The 21,548-nt window shown below is 39.4% G+C and overlaps 1 protein-coding gene across 3 annotated transcripts in view; it reads left to right on the top strand.

Moving 5' to 3' along the window:
• The first annotated feature begins 239 nt into the window (after positions 1-239).
• The window catches only part of TRAPPC8 (trafficking protein particle complex subunit 8), a 56,841-nt gene continuing 35,532 nt past the window's right edge, over positions 240-21,548 (top strand). For 2 of the 3 annotated variants that reach the window (XM_071554611.1, XM_071554613.1), the window contains exons 1-10: positions 240-553; positions 6,705-6,899; positions 9,545-9,628; positions 12,420-12,509; positions 14,251-14,425; positions 14,822-14,975; positions 16,074-16,155; positions 17,379-17,626; positions 19,215-19,330; positions 20,687-20,837. In XM_071554611.1, coding sequence (XP_071410712.1) covers positions 397-553; positions 6,705-6,899; positions 9,545-9,628; positions 12,420-12,509; positions 14,251-14,425; positions 14,822-14,975; positions 16,074-16,155; positions 17,379-17,626; positions 19,215-19,330; positions 20,687-20,837 — 1,452 coding nt within the window. In that variant the 5' untranslated portion in view covers positions 240-396. The remainder of the gene's footprint in view (positions 554-6,704; positions 6,900-9,544; positions 9,629-12,419; positions 12,510-14,250; positions 14,426-14,821; positions 14,976-16,073; positions 16,156-17,378; positions 17,627-19,214; positions 19,331-20,686; positions 20,838-21,548) is intronic. The other variant, XM_071554612.1, reaches the window with a different exon arrangement.

A 21,548-nucleotide genomic window follows, 5' to 3' on the forward strand; every position in this document is an offset into this window, starting at 1 on the left:
TGTTTGTTTTGTTTTTTCTTTTGAATAAAAACGACCGCCCAGTGTATGAGTGGAGGGTCCGGGATCAGCCCCATCCCGACCCGTGGATGCTCCGGAGCATCCCCCGCGCGCGCCGCCCCCGCCCTCGGACCGCACCACCTGCACGCGGGGGGGAGCGCTCACCCCCCCGGCACCTGCCTTTGCCCGGCCCGGCCCCGCCCCGTTCGGCCAATCACATGAGCGGGCGCGGGGGCCGCCGGGAGCGGGCGCTCCCCGAGGGCTTGGCCGAGGCGCAACATGGCGGCGCTCGGCGGGCGCTGAGCGGGGCCGGGGGGGGACCCGCGGCAGGAAGGGCAGCCCGAGAACTGCGCACCAGCGTGGCGGGGCCGTCTCGGGCGGCCCCGGGCGGCGGCGGCGATGGCCCAGTGCGTGCAGTCGGTGCAGGAGTTCATCCAGGACTCGTTCGTGCCCTTGGTGGCCGCTCTGTGCAGCGAGGAGGCGGAGCGGCTCACCCGCAGGAACAACCTCAGCTTCGCCGAGCTGGTGAGGCCCTTCTGCCGCCTCACCTCGGAAGGTCGGTGTCGGGAGCGGAGCGAGTTGTTTACACGGTGCGGGGGAGGCGACGGCGCTCCTTCCCCTCCGCCCGCGGCCTCCGGGGCGGCTCCGGGCGGGAGGCAGAGAGCGAGCCCCGGGCCGGGCGGGAGGCAGAGAGCGAGCCCCGGGCCGGGCGGGAGGCAGAGAGCGAGCCCCGGGCCGGGCGGGAGGCAGAGAGCGAGCCCCGGGCCGGGCGGGAGGCAGAGAGCGAGCCCCGGGCCGGGCGGGAGGCAGAGAGCGAGCCCTGCCTGCCCCATGGAGGGGAGAGAGCCCTGCCCTACGCCTCTGGCGGCGGCCGCCCGGCCGGGTGTCACCTGGAACCGGCACAGACTTTTCGGGGACACGTGTTTGCCGAGGTTGCCGCAGGTGACAGGTGCTAAGTCCGCTTAATTTCCTTCGGTCGGTGGACCCTGGGAAGTTTGGCTTCTCCTGGAGACACGGTGGAAGAGGAGGGTGTCTGTAAATCCAGCTCTTCCAGACGGGTTTTTGTATTTCATTAAAATCACTTAACTGTTACCTGGATAGTAGTTGCACTTGACTCTTGCTATAAATCTCTCTGCGTTTCACACTTGTGGTACCCAGTCGCTGAAAGTGGGGTCAGTCTTTCAGAAACGTTAATTGTCATTTCAGTCTTTCTCCTATCTGTAGATTTATCCAATATACTTTTTCTGTTGACGCTTCTGTGAGTACGACCTGTGCAGGGAGGAGGGAGGAGTCGAGCTGGTTCTCTGGCATCGGTGAAATGCCACGTGCAATAGGAGTAAAACTGGAAATTGACCACTGGAGAGAAACAGGAATCTGCCGTAGTCACTGTAATGCTTTAAATTAATACCTGAATATTTTTTCCCTGAATGTAACTAACCTATGTGTTTCCAGTCACTGCTCATCAAAATAGTGTGCAGGACAGCAATCTGAATAGAACGACTTGTTGGAATAGTAATACAGTGCCATTTGTCAGATTTGGTTCCTGACAGACACTCCTCTCAGACTTCAGCCTCTGCATCTCATAAACTGAGGAAACAATGGATGAAGTGAAGCTTGTACTGTCACTAAAGTGATTTTTCCATTTCTCTTTTTAAAATAATGGCATCATCTTAAAAGCTATTGTGTGTTAAAAATCTGCCTTGACTCTGTGGCAAGTCTTAGTAACCTATTAAAACTTGTTTGTTTTTCATTTTGTTTAGCAACACTCATGAACTAGAATGTGGCAGAGATAAAAATAATAAATGCAGACACATCCTTCGAGTTCTGAAGTTAATTATCTCTTTAGGTTCTTTGGTGAAAGGCTCACAAAATGCAATCTAGCAAACAAAACCAGCCAGACTATTCAAAATAAAGCATTCACTTTGAACAATACTTAATGCTTGTGCTGTTTAGTTGCAGCTATTTTAGTTCTAACTATTGTGAAAGTTAAGAAACTTGCAAAACTCATTCATCCTCAGCTTTACTGAGTAAGGCTTGGGACAGTGGGGTTTGTTGCTGCACCACTCTGTGAATTCTGATTCCACGGGCCACAGGCCTGACTCCAGTTGTTGTTCTTCACTTCCTCTTCTGACTTGGAGATAAAAATGTTGCTGCATTAAGTCTGTAACTTCTTGTGGTGGAAGCCAGCATGCATGAGGCTAAGGAAAGCAGTAGTAGGTATTTTCTTTAGGCAGGAGGGTAGTTTGGTGCAATAAAACTTCTAGTCTGTGCAACAGTGAGCAATTTCTGCAGCTTCAGAATTTGTGGAACTCTGAGGGGAACAGGCTTGTTGGAATCTGCACAAACATTGTTGCATAGTGACACTGTTAACTGTGCCAAGTGCACAAGACCTGAAAACACAGGATAAGTTTTTAAATTGCTTTGCCTTAAGAGGTTTGACCAGACTTAGCAATAAAATTCTTGCGTGCTTTTCATGTTGAATTAAGAGGAAGAGAGGCATAATGAGTGATCTGCTCATGGCACAGCAGGATGTGTGTACATGACATGCCTCCACAACTGTGTGTTGCACTACTTATATCATCCTCATCATAATTTTACTATTTATGATTATGATATTATCATAATAGCTATTCTGTGGGGAGTGATAGCTGTAAACTAAGACAGAAGAAGCTCCATCTCAACATGGCCAGGTGGGAGTTGGTCTCTTCTCCCAGGCACTCAGCAGTAGGACAAGGGGGCATGGGCTTAAGCTCTGCCAGGGGAAATTTAAGTTGGATATCAGAAAAAAATTCTTTCCAGAGAGAGTAATCAGGCATAGGAATGGCCTGCCCAGAGAGGTGGTAGATTCACCATCCCTGGAGGTTTTTAAACTGAGATTGGACGTGGCACTGAGTGCCATGATCTGGTAAATGGAGTGGAGTTGGACCAAGGGTTGGACTTGATGATCTCAGAGGTCTTTTCCAACCCAATCGATTCTATGATTCTATGAGAAAGAACTTATTTCCTCTGAGGGTGGCAGAATACTGGAACAGGCTGCCCAGGGAGGTTGTGGAGTCTCCTTCTGGAGACATTCAAAACCTACCTGGACACGTTCCTGAGTCATCTGTTCTAGGTGACCCTGCCTTGGCAGGGAGATTGGACTGGATGGTATCAGGAGGTCCCTTCCACCCCTAACAATTCTCTGGTTCTGTTTTGGCATCTTCATTTCTAAGCATTTCTCTTTTTTCTTGAAGGGAGTAGGATATGTTCTCCTTTTAAAATTAATACTCCTGTCTTTACTTAGTGACTATTTAATTGAATTTGTAACATAAAGTTTAAATTGGGTTGATAAGCATTTCATCTCTTTCAGAAATATTCTGTCCCTTGTATTTGTGTAAAACTTTAAAGTACATGCATTGCTTCCTGAGCTCCTCTATAGTTTGAAAAGCTCAGTCACGGGTTTGCCACTCCATTTGTAGAGTCTTATTACAATATACATTTTTGTCTGAAATTTAGGGTGTACATAGCTTATGAACCTGCTGAAGGTTGTGTGTTCTTGCTTAGAGAAGGAGCATGGTTATGAAATGAATCTCCTGATTTCTGTGCAAAACAGTTTTGATACACAGGGACCACCTGAGCTCTCTGGTGTGCACCTGTCAGTCATCCTGCACATGTTAACAGAGATGGCTCAAAATGCTATGTGAGTCCTCAAGTAGTGTAAAACCACACACTGCTGGGAGTTGCTCAATCCAAGGAGGCCAGATCATACCTAATGTCAAGTAGAACCCCACAAAGATACGTAGTACAGGTGTAGGGATGTGCCATCTGCACTAATCATTATTTAATCTGCTCATCATCAACTTTGGCTTTTCAGGAATTTGCTAATCATAGTGTAGCCAAAAAATACCTTTGCAGTGTGGCATATTGTAGCCAATAGTAGAACATCCTGAGCACAGATTCAAGAGTGGTCTGTCCTATAATTTTTAGCTTCTTGACTTCCATGAATAAGTTGCATTTTGAAGGAGAAATGGCTAAAAAATTAGGGGACAGCTTTACTGTCCTGCTAAGTCTTGACTTTAGAGGAAAGCAAAACCAAAACCCTCCCCAAACTTTCAAAAGGCATAGAAGTATATTGAGGTTTTTATACCTTCATATTTACTCTCAAAGTGGCAGTCTGTATTAACTATTGCATTTGTTAGTAATAACTGATGCATAATTTAACAAATGTCTATATTGTATAGGTAGGTTTTCTTTAAAATACATATTTTTTTAAGGATCTTTAAAAGCACTGTATGAACTAATACTGAACTAGTACTATATAACTAATGTTGGGAGAGAGAATTACAGTGTACAGTTCAACTAGCAAATGTTACTTTAAGATAGCCTTGATTACTCTTAACCCCCAGATTACCTTAAAAACAAAAACACAAAAAAGGGAAAGCTTCTGATAACTTTATCTGATTCTAAACCTTTAATGTGTGCAGGATGTAAGGAGGTAGAATGGGAATGCTCTGTTTATTTGAGTTTAGATTTACGTTAGGAATTCCTTGTTTGTGAGTATCTTAGCATCTGATGATTTTCAACTTCTGATGAGAAAGTTAGTGTTCTAATTTTATATGTGACTGCTTTCACTTTTGGCAAAGTACTTCCTGAAATGATGTTATAAACACTTCAAAGAAATGTGTAACACTTGGATTTTTTTTAATGGGGACTAAGAGAAGTGCTTTGTGGCATTCCAAGTATGTCCTTAATTTCAATCCTTACACCAGAAGTGTCATCTGTGTTTTGTATGGAAATGTGTTTGCTCTTCATTATTATGGCTGTTCTATTGCAGGACAGACACCAAGGATGGGTTGTGGTGTTACAGCTGCACTGGTGAAGGCAAACTAGTTTTACAGATATTTGCCCCCCCCATGTCCTTTGCTTTTGATATTTTCAGTAATCATGTGGCAGTAGGGTTGATAATTTACCTGTGTGATAAGATGGAAGAAAAACCCAATCCCAGAACAACTCCTTCAGCTTTCTGTTAGAAATGCTGAACTGGACAAATTAAGTTTAGCCAGCACAATTACCCTCCTCTATGTTGATCTATAGGTCCATGATGTACCAGTTCAATCTGAAACTTAAGAGCTGAAAAAACCCACACATTTTTAGGTTGTTTTGGGCAGGACTTGTTTTCTAAACTGCTTTACTGATTTAGTGATGTAACTGTTTTCCCATGAGCTTCGGGGTTCGGGAAAGGTTGGGAGTGAGTATGTGATTGAGGAGGGTAGAACTGTGCCAGTCAAGACTCAAAATGCATTAAGAATCTGCTTCAACACTCAAGATGGATTGTAAATACATCCATCCAGTGTGATATGTAGGGCTAACAAGTCCTTATTTGTGAAAAGGCTTTTGGAAATGGTGTGGAGTGCTCACCAGGCTGGAGGGCTCAGTTTCAGACCTTCGTGGTGTGAATTGTGTGGTCAATTGAAAGATGAGAAGAAGAAGAATGTTCCCTTTATATGTGCTGTGTTTTATATGCTGTGTGGGGATTTGTGAAAATAAAATGCAGAGGAGCTGAGGGCTGTACTGTGGGGCACGTGGTAGCACCAGTTGGCTTAGGCAGCCTTAGTCAGTGTATCCCACCTGCAGTTGTGGTCTGGCTTGTTTGGTGGTGGTGGTGGTGTTTGAAATAGGGGAAAATTACATGAAAACTCAGAGCAGGCCTAGAATTGTAATGAGTGTTGATAATGCCATGAGTACTTTTTTCAAAACAGGTGGTTTGAGGGAGCAAGTTTCACAAAGATTCTACAAAGGAAGCTGTAGTATTAAAAAACATAGAGTTGTTTGAGTTTAAAGGAGCCTTAAAGAATATCTGGTTCCAGCTCCCCCTGCAGTGGGCCCATCCCTCTACCACAGGCAGGGACTCTTTCCAGTAGATCAGGTTGTTCAAAGCCCCGCCCAGCCTGGCCAGGAACACTTCCGGGGATGTGGCATTCACAGCTTCTCTGGTTAACCTGTTACAGAGCCTCGCCATCCTCACAGGAAAGAATTTCTTCCCAATATCTAATCTAAACCCACCCTGTTTCAGTTTTAAGCCATTCCACCTTGTCTTGCTTGTCACTACATGCTGTGGTACCTCTCCAGCTCTCTTGCAGGCCCCCTTTAGGTACTGGAAGGCTACTCTAAGGTCTCCCTGTAGCCTTCTCTTTTCCAGGTGGAACAACCCCAACTCTCTCAGCCTGTCTTCAATAGGGTATGTTCATTTTGGATGAATTGATACTATGTTATTGCTGTCAAGTTTCTTAAATGCTGTTTATTGTGTACTGGGGCTTTCTTGGAAACCGGTGATGCCTTGAAACATGAAATCTTACATGAAATCCATGTGATTCCTGTAGCCTTTCAGTGAACGTTGAGTATGTTCCACACAAAAGGAGGTGCAGCCGTGGTGGGGATGCACTTGGAGTACTTTGTTAGTTGTAGTGGATATTCTTACAAGCTAAAATCCTGTGCTATGTTTTAATCAATTTGCATAGATGAGCCTAATGTTGAATATGAAGTAATTTTCTGTTACCATCTTCACCCCACATCATTTTTTATAGTTAAATATTATAGATTGTGATCTAAAATGGATGATGGAGAAGTTCAGTAAACTTAAAAGAAAAAATTGTAGTAAAAAGACTAATTTATGACAGCTGTTTTAACTGTTAAACTCCTCGACAAAGATTTTTCTTTTTCTTTTTCAGTTCATATGAGAGATCCTAATAATCAGCTTCACATAATTAAGAATTTGAAGATTGCTGTCAACAACATTGTTACTCACCCACCTCAGCCTGGTGCCATTCGGAAGCTCTTGAGTGACGTTGTGTCTGTCAGTCAGCCTGCGGAGGGACTGGTAGCCAATGTGATCACAGCTGGGGATTATGATCTCAACATTAGTGGTATGTAATGTATTTTTCATAACTTAAACTAAATTTCCTGTTAAGTTTCTAACCTTGATTTCCGCTTTGTGACATGCATAAAATTACTCAGAGTTCATCAGTTTTGAGTCATTGCTTTTACTGAAACTTTAGATTTATCAAATAGGTTTGGGTTTACATGGTGCCAGAACAATGGTTGAACTTGGTTAATAACTTTGATGTTTCCTAATGTTGTACTTCTTCTGAATTTGTGTTAAATCATTATTTTCATGGAGAAATTACTAATACTTTGTGTTATTTTCTTGTTACAAAACTGATATATTGACTTGTTATGCTTGGCTGAATAAATATCAGAACTTATTTATAATGTTGGTACTAATGTACATATTTATGTTGAAGTTAGTCCTTCTGGCTTCTTCTATTTTTGTTTTTACTTACTGCACAGAGTTCATAAATTTGTCATAAAAAAATTTTGGGGAAAAGTGTGTGATGCCCCGTGTTGCCTCTTTTTGTCCCCACGAAACACAGTGCTTCATATTTCACTGTCAAAATGCCCAGAATATTCTAAAAATGGGGTTTTTTTCCCAGATCTCCAAGTGCTGAGGTATTAGGAATAATACTAAATGAGACCTGATCTTGGGAGCAGAGAAGATTAAACTCCTCCCAATTAAGGCCCTAATCTGTTAAAGCCTTTGAGTACAGACTTAGTTCAAAGCATGTATGCATTGCCCTATTTAAAGATTCATAATTTATTATATTGAAAGTTCAATGTACAGTGAAGAATTTGGCTCTGCTATAGCAAGAGACTAATAAAACTTCACGAGGATTAGTAAGCAATGTTGTTGTCATAGATTGATTTTTTTTCCTTTATGCTGATCATGGAAATAGCATAATTCTTACATCTTTGTTATCTAATTTAGAAGGCACATCATCAACTTGATCTGAAATACTGGTAAAAAAGGAGAATACTTGAGCCTGGAAACTGTAGCTTTTGAGAGCTGTTGAAAACTTCACTCCTTGTTCAGTTTGTTTCTGTGCCCTTGTTTATCTGTCTAATTGGTGAATTGCCATTTTTTTGTGATTTTTCTTGATGGAAAGTTTGCTTCAATTGTAGAGATTGGAAGACCCTAAGAAAGCAGAATGGTTTCAGTGAAGATACTTGTCCATAAGAGTTTTCTGATGATCTCAGTTCAGAAGTGAGGTATTGAAAGAAGGAAAAAAAATAGTGGTTGTATCAAGCCATGTTTTGTAATTGTAGTTGTAGAAGCAAGTAACTCTTTTTTTTTCATGTTTGCTGCTGGAGCCTCAGATGGACAAATGGTCATATTTGACTATCTTCTCTCTCTGTGATGAGGTTCTCATTTCCATTCAGACTGACTAAATGCTTATTGGACAGGAGGAGAGACACATATGCTGTTTAAGATCATACAGAAGGACAAAATCATGTGACGATGTTGTGGTGTTCCATTTCAAGGGTTTAGCATAAAACACTGGCAGCATTCTTGACGAAGAAACCCGTGTCCTATTACATTGCAGGAGGATGTGAGGAAGTTCCTTGCCTATCAAGTAGAGTTCTGTTTCTGCTTAGATAACTCTAAGTATTTACTAAGAAGTGTACTTTATTTTCCACCTTTCTTAGAGCATTGTATTGAAACCAATGGAAGCAGTTATTCCTCGAAACAAAATATAGTCTTTTGGCACGAAATGTGAAATAATTGAATCAATTCTTTCATTTGTTCCTTTTTTTTAATGGTGGGGAGGTAGTGCATATACATTAGTTTTCTAGGATAACAATATTAAACCATATTTCTTAAGCTTTAAAGTGATACTCAGGTGCACTCTGTTTTGAAGAAAGACACAAATATTGTTTGAGAAGCTGAGGTAGTCGTGTTTTTGGCACTGGCATCATTATTCTGCTCTTTTTTTGGAAAAGGTTTGGAACTGCTGTGATGTATTGATTTAATTGTTTGGAATCCTTTGTTAGAATTGTTGTTTAATAGTCTCATAGTTCCATAATCTTGTACTGAGAGACTTGGTAGAGTTCTGAAAGGTTGCTTATGTTCAGCCACCGCTGCTTCTCCCACGTACTGGTGCATGTAGAAAGTGAACAGAAACAATCCCACTAAAGACTTAAAATATGTGAGAGAAGAAAACTTTTTTCAGCTGGATCAGTTCCCTGGCCATGTTTTTTCAGGCCTGCATGATGTTAATGGTGGCATGAAGCAATGCAAGAATATGATGGAGATGAGGGAGAGTGTTGGGGCAACCACTTTTCAGCACCTAATATGTTCAGTTACTTTTAACTAGTACTACAGGCTGAGAAATCTTACAAGTTAATGCCTTAGAGTATCTTCCAACTAGAAAAATAAAAATAATATCTGGATGTTACTTAAATATCTGCTACTTTATAGAATTTGCATTTTTGTTCAAGTCTAGAGTTAGGGTTGAACTAGAAATTAATACTGATTTCCATTAAAGTATGCTGTCAAATGTTGAGGAGCCTGAAGTATTCAAGATTAAGGTTAGCTGGACTCAAGTCTCTTCAATGCCCTTGATCGGCCTGCATGATACAGATTTTTCTACTTCACGCTACCAGAGTGTAAAAGCCAATAGTGTGTTTGCACCTGACCTTTTTTAGTATAATAATATCATGTTTTCTCTATCAGATCGCTCAGTTAAAGCTAGTGTTCCTTGGTACAGTAATTGGAAAGAGACACTGATGGAACTGAACACATCCACGTTTTATTCAGGTATTTTTTGTGGTTGGTGCCGATTTGCCAAATTGCCCTTTACTCCTTTTCCATGTGCCCCATCCACCTTTCCTTACCATCTGCTATAACTGTTTAGCACTTTTCTTGGCGTAGATGTGTGTTCCTTCATTTTTCCCCCCTAAATGAAAAATTGCTGGTGATGGTTGTTTTAATTTTCTTTTAGTCACGTTTCTATTCTTGTTAATCTAAATCATTTGGTCTTTCTATGCAGTCAGTGAGATTGGTGGTGGGAAATTACCTAATGCTTTAAAAGTACTGGATTGTTTGATCCTATGGAACTGTATCCTCTTACTGTGCTGTATTTCAAATGTACTTTCTGCTTCCCTACGGAACTTCTTTCTCGGGGGAAAGTAACACTCTTTGAATTGGAACTCAGGTGCTCATTGTGCTTAGAGCACATCTGTCTCTGCTATGTTGACATCCTTTCTGAAGTATGATTTAAAATAAGGAAAGCTTTCTACTACATTTTCATCTAGTGTGTATATAAGACTTATTGCTACCAAACAATATTGGTTATTGGCATCTCAACTTACAGTGAGGCTGTTGTGGTCTAAAGAGCCCAATTTTTATGTTCTTCAATTTTAGATTTTAATAAAGTTTATGCCTTCAGTTAGTGTAATAGCTTTTGTTTCAATAGTGTCTGCTCAGATGCTGCTAAATGCCTAGAGTGTACAAGACTTCATGAAATGCTTATTCTTAAGCTGTTATGTGCAGGTATTACCACTTTTTTTTTTCTTAATTTCTGAACACATTAGCAAGTTTTCATAGAGTTCTGTTTTGCTTGTGCTGCATACTGGGAACATTTACTGGAAAAATGCCTGACATTTACAGGTCTGGGTGCCTGAGTGACAGTGTTGGTATGCACTGCTGTATTGTGTTACGAATTTTTTTTTCAAATACTGCCTTTGTTTTGAATATGGTGTGTGTTTATTTTTTTGAGTATCTACTTTAAGTGATTATTGTCCTGCAAATGCTTGAGTGAAGCCTGTCAATGTGTTGTAGTTGCGTAGAGGGAATCCAGTTCCCCTTGAGGCCAGTTCCAAGGTTCTCACTAGGCCCAACAAGAAAAGTGGGCAGGGGAGAACCAACCCACAAAACAAAGTAATACTTCCCTGGTTTGAGCTGTGTCCCATTTTTAAAAAAGCTGTGATTCAGTGGTAAAACAAAAGCAAAAATTCGAAAACAAGTTTGAAAACTTGGAACTACAGAGCGGTTGAAAATTCTGCCTTAAGTTGTTTAACATTGTTTGCTTTGAACCTGCAAGTCTTGTTATGCTTATAAAAAATATGTATGTGAATCACTTTGTCATGGTTTGTTTTTAATAACAAGCTGTGTTTTCCTTAATTTAAATAGTTGGCATATTTACACGTGTGACTAAGTGGAGCCAAGAGCTTTTTATACCCCAGATGTGTGCTCAGAGAGCAGTTGCTAGAAAGGCTGTAATCAAAAGCCAGAAGTTTGTCTTGTATTAATTTTTCTTACGTGAGATGTGCTGACTGCTGAACTGAGTGGAGTTAATGAACTGCTGACTATATCTGACTTCTGTGTCCATGAAGCTGATCTGAGAAGGCTTGACAATGTAGGATTAAACAAAATGCATTAACTTCATGCACTGGAAGGTAATTTCAACATAAAAATGAACCCGTTTTCCAAAGGCACTTTAAGAATTCAAGGTAGTTGTTTGTTTTCTCTTTTTCCATGAGGGTGCATCAGAGTTTACAAAACATTAGAAATTCTCATGGGAGTTAAATCAGGCAGTGGGTTTTTTTGGGGGCCATGTACAGAATATAAATACCTTCAGGATTTATTATTTGGCTTTTTTTTCCTGTACTAGTTACTGTTTTCTAGTTTACTAGTTGCTGTCACTCTAGGCGAGTTGACACTGAATTCCAGTTACTTCAAAATGAAATCAGGTTATTGAAAGTGGATTGATTTTGGGCTGGGATCTGTTTTCCACTTAAAGGAAGGAGTTGGAGAATTGAGATGAGCTAAGATAGGCTTAAAAGAAGAAATAACAATTCATTGCTCGACTGATAGTTGGAGTGGGAAGAAGTGGACAAAGTTTGAGTTTTTTTGAATGTCCTAGACTTTCTTGGTTTCCCTTGATTTGTTGCTCTTAGGAAAATGAGATGCCTATTGCAAAAGGGTGTTTGAACATGGCAGGTTAAAATTATAAGGCATTAATGGCACAAGTCAGATCTGAAGTTTATCTTCTTGGATCTTTGCTTTGCCAACTGACAGCTGAACTCTTTATTTTAGCAAAGCATAAGAAGGGGACTGCTATAAGCCAAGTTGAAACACTTGAAAAAGGCTTTAGACAAACAGGCAGGACAGAATTTTGGCAACCTTTAGCTCCTCTGCATACTCAAAAATTTGGTCAATTTGTGCATCCCTAGCCCAGCAAAGTAGTTAGAACAACTTTCTGTTTCCTTTCTTTCCCAAGTGTGTCTATGTGTGTGTTAAAGGGGTGGTCAAGAGTAGTTAGTTTGACTGAATACATGTGAGCCTACAATGCTGAGTAACTTTGGTGCTTACTATGCTATTCAGTTTCACAGGATTTGATTTTAAGTGTTACTGTTTCTCCTACTTGTGTGTATTTTAGATGCTTTCTCCTTGGACTGTTCCCCGTTGTTTCCCCTGCCATGCAAACTTTGTCAAGAGTTTGCAAGCTCCACTTTTAGGTGTAGTCCTTCATATTTCCTTTTCAAAAATTAGTAACTAGCAGTTTCACTGAAAAGTCTAATTTGTCCTGTTTTGTTGTGTGTTCCAGCTACTACTCCTTGGTTTGAGTCTTACAGAGAGTGCTTTCTTCAGTCCATGCCTGCATCAGATCACGAATTCCTAAACCACTATGTCGCGTGTATCCTTTGAGTGTCACTGCTCACTCCAGTGAAAGCTGTTGCCAAATCTAATGTAGGAGAAGCTGAAATTTTGCACTAACATTTTTGCAATTATGGTTTGAAGTCTATATATTTTCTCGATATGTCTGACTACACAGGTTAGTTTCATAAAGGTTTTCTTTGTGGTTATTGTTTGGTCTGAGAGTTTTTTGTGTTGTTCCTATTGGGGTTTCCCTCCCCCCCTTCTCCACACACTTTTTTGTGTCTAAATGAACTCAAAGTCACTAACCTGTGAAGTAAACGTCATCATTCTAAAACATTTCCTGCTGTTGCCTTTTAGGTGTCTGCTGACTGTCTCATATCTCCAAAAGAGACTTGTGTGTTTGGGATGCACATGCTGCTTTTTATAGCGTTGGGTTTTTTTTGTTTTTTTTTTTTTTAGTAGTTGGAGAGGAGGAGAATTGGGGAGGATGCTTTGGAAAATTGGTGAACTTTGAGGTATTTTGGAAAAGAAGTCTAGGAAGATGCCTGAATGCTTTAATTTTTTCTTTTTTACCAAAACTTAGGTATAGTTTGCTTTTCTACAGGGAAAGTAAAAATACTCACTGTTTGCTGATGTAGCTGGTGTTCAGCTCTACAGTAATTATAATGCTGCAGGTTTCATAAAACTTACTCTGTTATAACTCTTTACTGTACATTATCATTTTAGTATGGTGGAAAAGTATGGCCATTAGAGAAAACTATTTGAGTAGAATTAACTTCACAAAATATTTATTCTGGCCCCTGACTTGTGAATTCTAGTAACATTTATGATACAGCTTTGCTTTCTGGCTTCTCTAAATTAATGTCTTTTTGATTTGGTGAATAGATGTTACAAAGCAGGATGTTCCTTATTAATGATTTTATCGTCGCATTGAGGTAAAAGTCTGAACAATTCTGCTTACTCGAAGATGTTGCTGTATTTATGAATAGCAGTCATTGCTAGTGCTCAGGTGGTAACCTCAAGTCCCATCTCTCTGTGGAATTTGAAAGCTGAAGTATATGGGGAATGAATTTCAGTTGCATTTTTCCTATGTGAACATTTGGTTTTTATCTAAAACCTTAAATGAGCTGTTATGTATTGGCTTAAACTTGGATTCAGTGTCAGAATTGGAGCAAAGTCTTGTTGCAGCTCATGTTACAGCTGTTAGTTAGTGTGTGTGTGGCCAGACTTCTCAAACGCAGATTTGGGAAGGGCTCTCCCCACGTGGCTGTGCCCTTCCAGCCTGCACAGTGGATTTTTTAGGTGAGGCACAGCGTGTGCAGAACTGGCCTCACTGTTTAAGTCCTGAGGTCCATCTGCCATGGCCGAGCGAGCTTGGATAGTGACAGTGAAGTCCTCGGGACTGTCACAGCACCCGGTACTAACCGGGGCTGACCCTGCTGAGCATCCGAGATGTGACGGGATGGGATGTCAGGGAGGCATTGAACTGCCAGGGGACGGTTCTCACTGAGACTCGAACTCAGGTCCTTGGGATTCGGAGTCCAGAGTGCTCTCCTTTACACCACAGGACTGCCCCACTTCAGCTGTTAGTTAACTGATTGCTTAAACGATGTTTTTTATTGAGACCGACGCCAAATTCCAGTTGCACATACTTCTGTGATAGTGTGTTTTACAGGCTTAAATATTGTACTGATCTATTTTATACCCTTCCTGTTTTATTATACGATCAGTGATTGTCCCTGTGCTCTTCTAGTGTATGTCCTTAACGATGAATTTAGGTATGCTCGTAGTTTCTTCTAGTGAACCAGAGCCTGTGGAGCAGTTTCTGAAGCTGTCTCAGGAACAACATCGGATCCAGCACAGTAATGAATACTCATATCCCAAGTGGTTTATACCAAACACGCTCAAATACTACGTGTTACTGCATGATGTGAGCACAGGAGAAGAACAAAGGTAGGTCTTCTGCCTTCAGTGAACTTACAGATGAGCTCTTTGATTGAAATGTTTGTGTTGATAAACTCTTTTGAGATTAGACATACAGCAGGATCTGTTAACCAGTATGCTATTGTCAAGGCAGATTGCCTTAAGTATTATTTTTAGATCTATTTCTTATGTTTACATTACATGAAAACAATCAGTCCCAGGTTTTGAGGTAGATGCTTTCTTTGCTATCTTGCTGAACAACTTCTCAGAGTGTCTCAGTTTTAGTCTTGCATAAAGGACTGTTTTAAAAATAGAAGAATTTTCCTTTTAATCGCCATAGATAATAATCCAAATAGCTTGTTGCAGTGCACACTTTAAATGAAGTTAGTTTGATATCAAGACAGAGTAAATGTTTTACTTTTTCAGAGCTGACTCCATTTATGAAGAGATGAAGCAGAGGTATGGAACTCAGGGGTGCTATTTGCTGAAAATAAATTCTCGGGTGTCTAATAGAGGAACAGATGAACAGATACCAGATCCTTGGAGTCAGTACCTTCAGAAAAACACTATCCAAAACCAGGTATTACAGTATCCTAAAAACTGTTTATAAGGTGCATACGAAAATCCCTTTTAGTTCTGTTAAAGTTGCCAAGTGTTATGTATGTGTTTCTGCAGAATGGACTTCTGACATAGCTCTGACTTTTTGTGAGGGTGTAAGATGAGTGCTCTCTAGGATCTGTACTTTGTGCTGCTTCAGTTGACAGTGAGGAACACTGAAAGACTGTCTGATAGACTGACAAGAGCACTGAAATAATAGACTTGTGCTTTATGCACTGACAAGAGGAAGTAACCTCAGAAGGGTCCTATTGATAGTAACTTTGTACCTTCATTTTGTTTCATCTTCTTCACTCAAAGTTTTGTTTTTATCTTCTGGATCTTCTGTACTTCATGAAATGGTGTGGGTGTGTTGCTTTGTGGGAGTATGTATGGTTTTTCTTATAACTTATTATGGTCAGTCTGGTCTGTCATCTGCTAAGATTGTAAGTGATAGTGTGTACTTGAGTTCAGTTTGCCATAAATGTCTGTATTTTTGGGTTTAGAACCAAAAATATTCCTTCCTGACTTTTCTTTTGGTTGAACTGCAGTTATAAGTGCATCTGATTAAAAGGTTGGTTTGAGTAAGCATAATTCTTCACCAAATCTGAGTGTCACTGGAAAGTCAAAGCATTTCACGTTCTATAAGCTAAGAGCACCAGTAAGTCATGTTCCAACATAAACTGATTGGATCTCTTTCTTTTTTCGTCCCATATCGACTGTGCAACATAGATTTTTAACATGGATTTTTTTCTTTGTGCCTGTTCAGGAACTGCTTTAGGAATATATTTTTGCTGCTGTAGGCATTGCTGTGTAAGAGCTGGAATTGCTTCTTTAGTTGACAGGGAAGCTAATTGAGCAAGTCAGAAGGTACTTGCTTCATTTGATGAATGTAACTTTCATCTTGACAATAGGACAGTTTCTTAAAGCCTTAGAAACTACTTAGAGAACTTAATATATATGAACCCACATGTTTTTGTAATAATTCAGTGAACTGTTATTGAAGTTGACAAGTACTGTTTACTGACTTTTGTATGTGGTCTAGTGGTCTTAAAATTCTGACTTTTTTCCCCTTTTCTGGCAGGATTGCTATGAAGATTATACTGCTATTTCAAACAAGAGTACTGATCACTTGATATCAGATGGCTTAGACAGTGAAATTAAAGGTATTTTTGTAACTTAAAACACTGATGTTACAGAATTTACACAACTGTCGCATGTCTTGGACTGTAATCACTTAGATGGTTTGTTAAGGAATTCAAAGTAATAGTTTTCTAAATGCTTCAAGTGCCCACAAAGTAAAGTGATGTGGTACTGACCTACTAGATACGTGGCAATTGGTAGATGTATCCTTAATGAGATGTCTAGTGAGATGAATTTGGCTCTTATTTTGCGAGATTAAGCTTATTGTTGGCAAACTCTGGCAACTGGTAAAGATAGGATTAAGTGGCTAATTTTCATAATAATTAAGGTTTTGTTTTACGTACTCTGTTGTAACTTGGAAGCTGAGCTTTGGAGGGTTTTTTGTCCTTGGTATTAAATCTGTAAATGTCAGAGTAGTGACTTAGTTGTTTGGATGCACTTACATTGCAACTCAGCTTGTGGATGGGTGAGGATAGTAAATGAAATTAGGTGCAAATTTGATGCATGATCTTTTTAGAAGAAATTTTTAGTATAGCTGTGTAGGATTCCGATGAGAAGCATCATGAAATAGGGAAGAAGTGAGGTACTCTGCATTGTCTGGCCTGCCTCAGCCCAGGTGCTTCACACCTGTTGCATGCTGAGACCTGTGTATGTAGGAGAGCCTGCAGTTGCTTGTAAAAGCATCTTTCTAGGTCCCTGCAGCCCCGGTGTAGTCTGCAAGCTGCTGATTGAAATTTATGTACCCAGCTGTGCATTTCATGTGTAAAATACATTAAGGATTTGTTTTCACAGCTCAGCTTTGCTCAGTACCAGATAGGGCAAGCTGATTTTCTTATATAGAAGAGAAATAATACATATGAGAACTATTTAAGTATTTTCTCGAACATTTTAATTTGATTTTAATGTTTTTGTAGTTTTTCCTCAGTGTTGTTGATATTAGTCAGTATACTGGGGGGTTTTTTGCACTGTAGTTAAGAGCCAAAACCATACCTATTTAGCTATGTTACAGTTCTTGAGTTTCCCTGAACTTTCTGAAGAATTTGAGGAGGGATGCAGTACTCGAGGAGTGCTCTGCTGCTGTCTATTCAGCATGGATCTCTAGTGCAGAATAACTGGTGAATAACTTCTCTTAGCAGAGTTCTGAGTAAGAAAAGCTTTGAAGTATGTTAATAAAAATGACCTTTAAACCCCAAAATGTTTAAGTAACTTCATACTTCACTGGATTTTGGTTTCCATTTTTCAATAGATGGCCTGTCAAATAACTTTAAGACTCATCCCCTTCAACTGGACCATCCCAGTGGCACTTTGGATAGCGCGGATTACGTGAAGGCTGCAGCATCATTGCAAGACTCGAAGAAGTCAAATTCTGGAATGCCTCATGGTGCTTGTTTAACACTCACAGATCATGATCGAATTAGGCAGTTCATACAGGAATTCACATTCCGAGGACTTTTGCCACACATAGAGAAGACAATTCGGCAACTAAATGATCAGGTCAGTTTACCCTTAAAAACAATTTGTGCCATAATAAGGAAAAAAGGTTTGAGGATAAATCCAGTTAGCCAAAAGGCTGTTTTGACAGTATTACTTCCTTCTGTATCTAATGATTCAATGACCCCTTTGAAAACTAAGTAAATTTAAGAGAAATAGTTGAAGTTACTATTTTTGTTTGTCTTTTTTAAAAAGACAAGAACTAATTTATGTCAACAGCTTCAGTGCAGGGTGTTTTCCTGTCTGAACTGTTACCAGGGAAATATGTCCTTCTCCCTGAAGTCTTAATACTCTATGCTTTTAAAGGATTCTGGCACAGGGAACAAAGTGGACTTCTTGTGTTTTCCACATCAGAATACGCAACTAAATTTAAGAAATATATTTCATCAATAATCATCTGCAAAAAAAGCTGCCTACTTCATTTTCTACTTGACAGGGTAGAAATGCATGATCAGACTGAATCATGCAGTTGTGTTGATCTCAGCAGTTATGCAGCTGAATATACTTCTGTCAAACTAGGACTTTTTGGAAGTGCAATAGTTAATATCATGCCCATGTTTAATCAAGGGCACAGATTAGAATTATTTTCATCACAGTGAAGTCCTTTCTTTTACAAAAGTGTTTCTCTTTTATATGCTCTTAAACATCTGGAGAGGTGGATTGACTTACCTTAGTATAATCAAATTACTGTATTTAACATTAAGACTTGGACCCAAGTATCAATCTGTGGTCTGAACTTTGTATTTTGATTGAATTGTCTGTTCAAGTTGTAGTTTTCATTAGGAGAGGTTTTGATACAAAGTATCGTGTCCAGTAAGGAACGTTCACTCCCCGAATTGACTTTTGGGAGTTTGTATATGCTGACCATGTTTACACTTGAAAAGTTTTATGAAGGAACATGTGAAAAAATGACACACCAAGTGTAGCAAACACCTTTGCCACTAAGAATGCAGTGATGTGTTCCTAGTCGTGGTACAAAGAGTGAGTTGTTACAATTTTTAAAATAACATTTCAAAAGTTGCCCCAGATCTTGGGATATGATAGATATATAGAAATATATCTATCATGTGATAGAAACACACAGTTTGGGAATGGTAATTCCCTGAGGAAGTTTTCTCGTTAGTGGAAATGATGTAAAAGAATAAAGCTGTGTAACTTTGCTTGCAGGTATGACTTGTACTCTTGACACTTGAAATTGATATTCACAATGTAGTCATACTTAAGTGGATGGTGATGGGAATAAGGTTCTCTGTTGTAATATTCACTTAGTCTAGATTTGAGGTTGGACAAGTACCCAAAATTAGATACTCTGTTAGTTTTTAAACAGATACATCAGATGTTTCAGTTCTTAAGATGGTGATTCAGCAGGAATAGTGAACCTCAGCTGTCTGAAATAAATATTTCATTTGAAACTTCTATCTTGATCAGTGACTAATTCTAAAGGAGTGTGCTATTAGTTATTTTACTGGATTTATTTATTTCTGTTTTATTGGAAGCAATTTAGGAAGTCTTAATGAAACTTGTTTCTTTGTTTTAGCTTAACCTACATTTCTCTTGCAATGTGGTGCTCTAATTCAGTGTCTCTTTGCAGTTAATATCCAGGAAAGGCTTGAGTCGATCATTGTTTTCTGCTACTAAGAAGTGGTTTAGCGGCAGCAAGGTTCCAGAGAAAAGTATAAATGAACTGAAGAATACTTCTGGTTTGCTGTGAGTAGTCTGACTCCTTATTTTTAGATCTACACTGGAAATGTACCTTTTTTTCGGGGAGGGAAAGCCTGTGTGTATTTGATGGTGTTTTGCAAAGTGAACTAAGTAAACAATGTTGGGGGAGACTTTATTTTGAGAAATGAAGAGTTCTGTGCCTAAGCATATGCAGTAAAGGAGTAGCAGAACTTAAAGGGGATAAATAAACTGTTTGCAGGGTCATCTGTCTGATATATTCACAGTGATGCTTTCTAAGTTACAATGAACATACGTTTTTAGAGCAATAGTAATAAAAAAAGGTATAGTTTGTCATGAGGGAATCTTTATAATTTATTCAAGCTTTTTCTTTTGTCATTTGAGCCAAACCCCATTTATAGGTATTTTTGCTTACAATAAATAAACTATGCAGTTTATTGCAGTACACTGTGAAGTATATTGATTTTGTAATGTGTTCAAGAGCTAAACTAAAGGGAATTTCATAGTTTTTGCACCTCTCTGTTACACTGAAACCAGGTTTTAAATGTTACCAGATGCTAGTTCTGTATGTTTTTTGTAATTTCCCTCTGTGAATGAGGAGGTACAGTCATGAAAAGTGCTCTCCAACTGTCTCAACCACAGAAGTCTAAATAATTCTTGAACATTACCTAGTCAAAGTTAATGTCCCTGACATGCTCATACCCCTTCAAATTTCTGTGTTGCGTGTCTTTGAATTTGTAATCAAAATGTTGCCAATTTCAGCGTTCAGTATTGAACTTGTAAGTATAGGTTGCTTCGTACGAAGTTTGACCAACAGGTGTTTGTGAAAATATATTTGATTATCACAGAAGTGAATCATATATATTGGACTGACCAGAAGTTAGACTGATGCTTGCAGAGGACAGCAACTTGTGCAGTATTTCAGTATAAAGCATAGTGTTTTAGTGGACTTACTTCTTTCAAGAGAAGAGGGTAGTAATAACAGCTTGCAACCAGGTGAAAAAGTAAAAGTATTTTTTTTTCCCCTTTCTCATCCAGCTCTACTTAGCTGCAGTAGCTTATCTTACTGAGCAGTTTCAGTGATGGTTGTATACTTTATTCAGTATTTCTTGAGAATTTCTTGACTAAGAGGAATGCTTGCTTCAGATGTTACTGGAACAGTGAATCTTGTTAATCAGAAAGTAGAGCGTGAAACCAACTCACGTGTGGCAGAAAGGAAGCAGCTTCACTTGTCTTAGCTGTTTTTTGGGTAAGACTGAAGCAATGCAGTTTTTACTCCTACTTTGTGAATAGATACTAAGATGAGAGAGGAAGACTTTATAGAGCATGTCTTGCTCTATTGATTAACATGATGACTTTGAATTTAAATATTTGTATTTATAGGTATCCACCAGAAGCACCAGAGCTTCAAATCCGGAAAATGGCAGACTTATGCTTTTTGGTGCAACACTATGAACTTGCATATAGCTGTTACCATACAGCAAAGAAAGACTTCTTAAATGATCAGGCAATGCTTTATGCAGCTGGAGCACTGGTTGGTACTTCACATAACATAAACATTCTGTGAACTTTTTCTAGTAATTTCTGATACTTGTCTGAAGGTAACAAAAGCAGTCTCTCCCTTCCACTTCCAAATTTATGAGGGTCTCCCCAAATTTGCTGCGTATCTTTAGCAAATCTGAAGTGTTTTGAAATATATTTTCTGTTGTTACGTGACGGAAATAAAGGTGTGAATGAAAATTGAAGTTAATTCTTAAAATGTGACGCATGAAAAGGATGAAACCTAGAATGCAACCTCCAGAAAAATGGATCTTTAAACTGGTAACTCAAAGCCAGACATTAAACAGTTTTATAGTATCTCTTTTAGACTTTGGCTTGCCAGAAGGTCAAATACTAGGTCGGTATGAATATAGTATTGTACCTGTTTTGGGGGAACTTGAGAGTTGTAGTTTGAGTATGTCACTATTGAATCTCACTGTAAACACATACTCATTATTCCTCACGAGATTGAATAAATTGAATTGATACAATAATTTTCTACAAGATAAATATGAATACTGTGAAAAATTAAGAAGCTCATTTTAACAGATTTTAGAAGCTATGTTTTGTAGACTTTTAGTTGGGTTAACTTGATAAAATTCTGCATCATAGAACTATGGGGGCATTCTTGTACACTGTCCCACCTTGATGTAAAACTTATGTAAAACTTTTACAATAAATCTGTGTTTTTACAGTACAGACAGTT

This window comes from Pithys albifrons, chromosome 4 (assembly GCF_047495875.1).
Source record: "Pithys albifrons albifrons isolate INPA30051 chromosome 4, PitAlb_v1, whole genome shotgun sequence".
Taxonomy (NCBI): domain Eukaryota; kingdom Metazoa; phylum Chordata; class Aves; order Passeriformes; family Thamnophilidae; genus Pithys; species Pithys albifrons.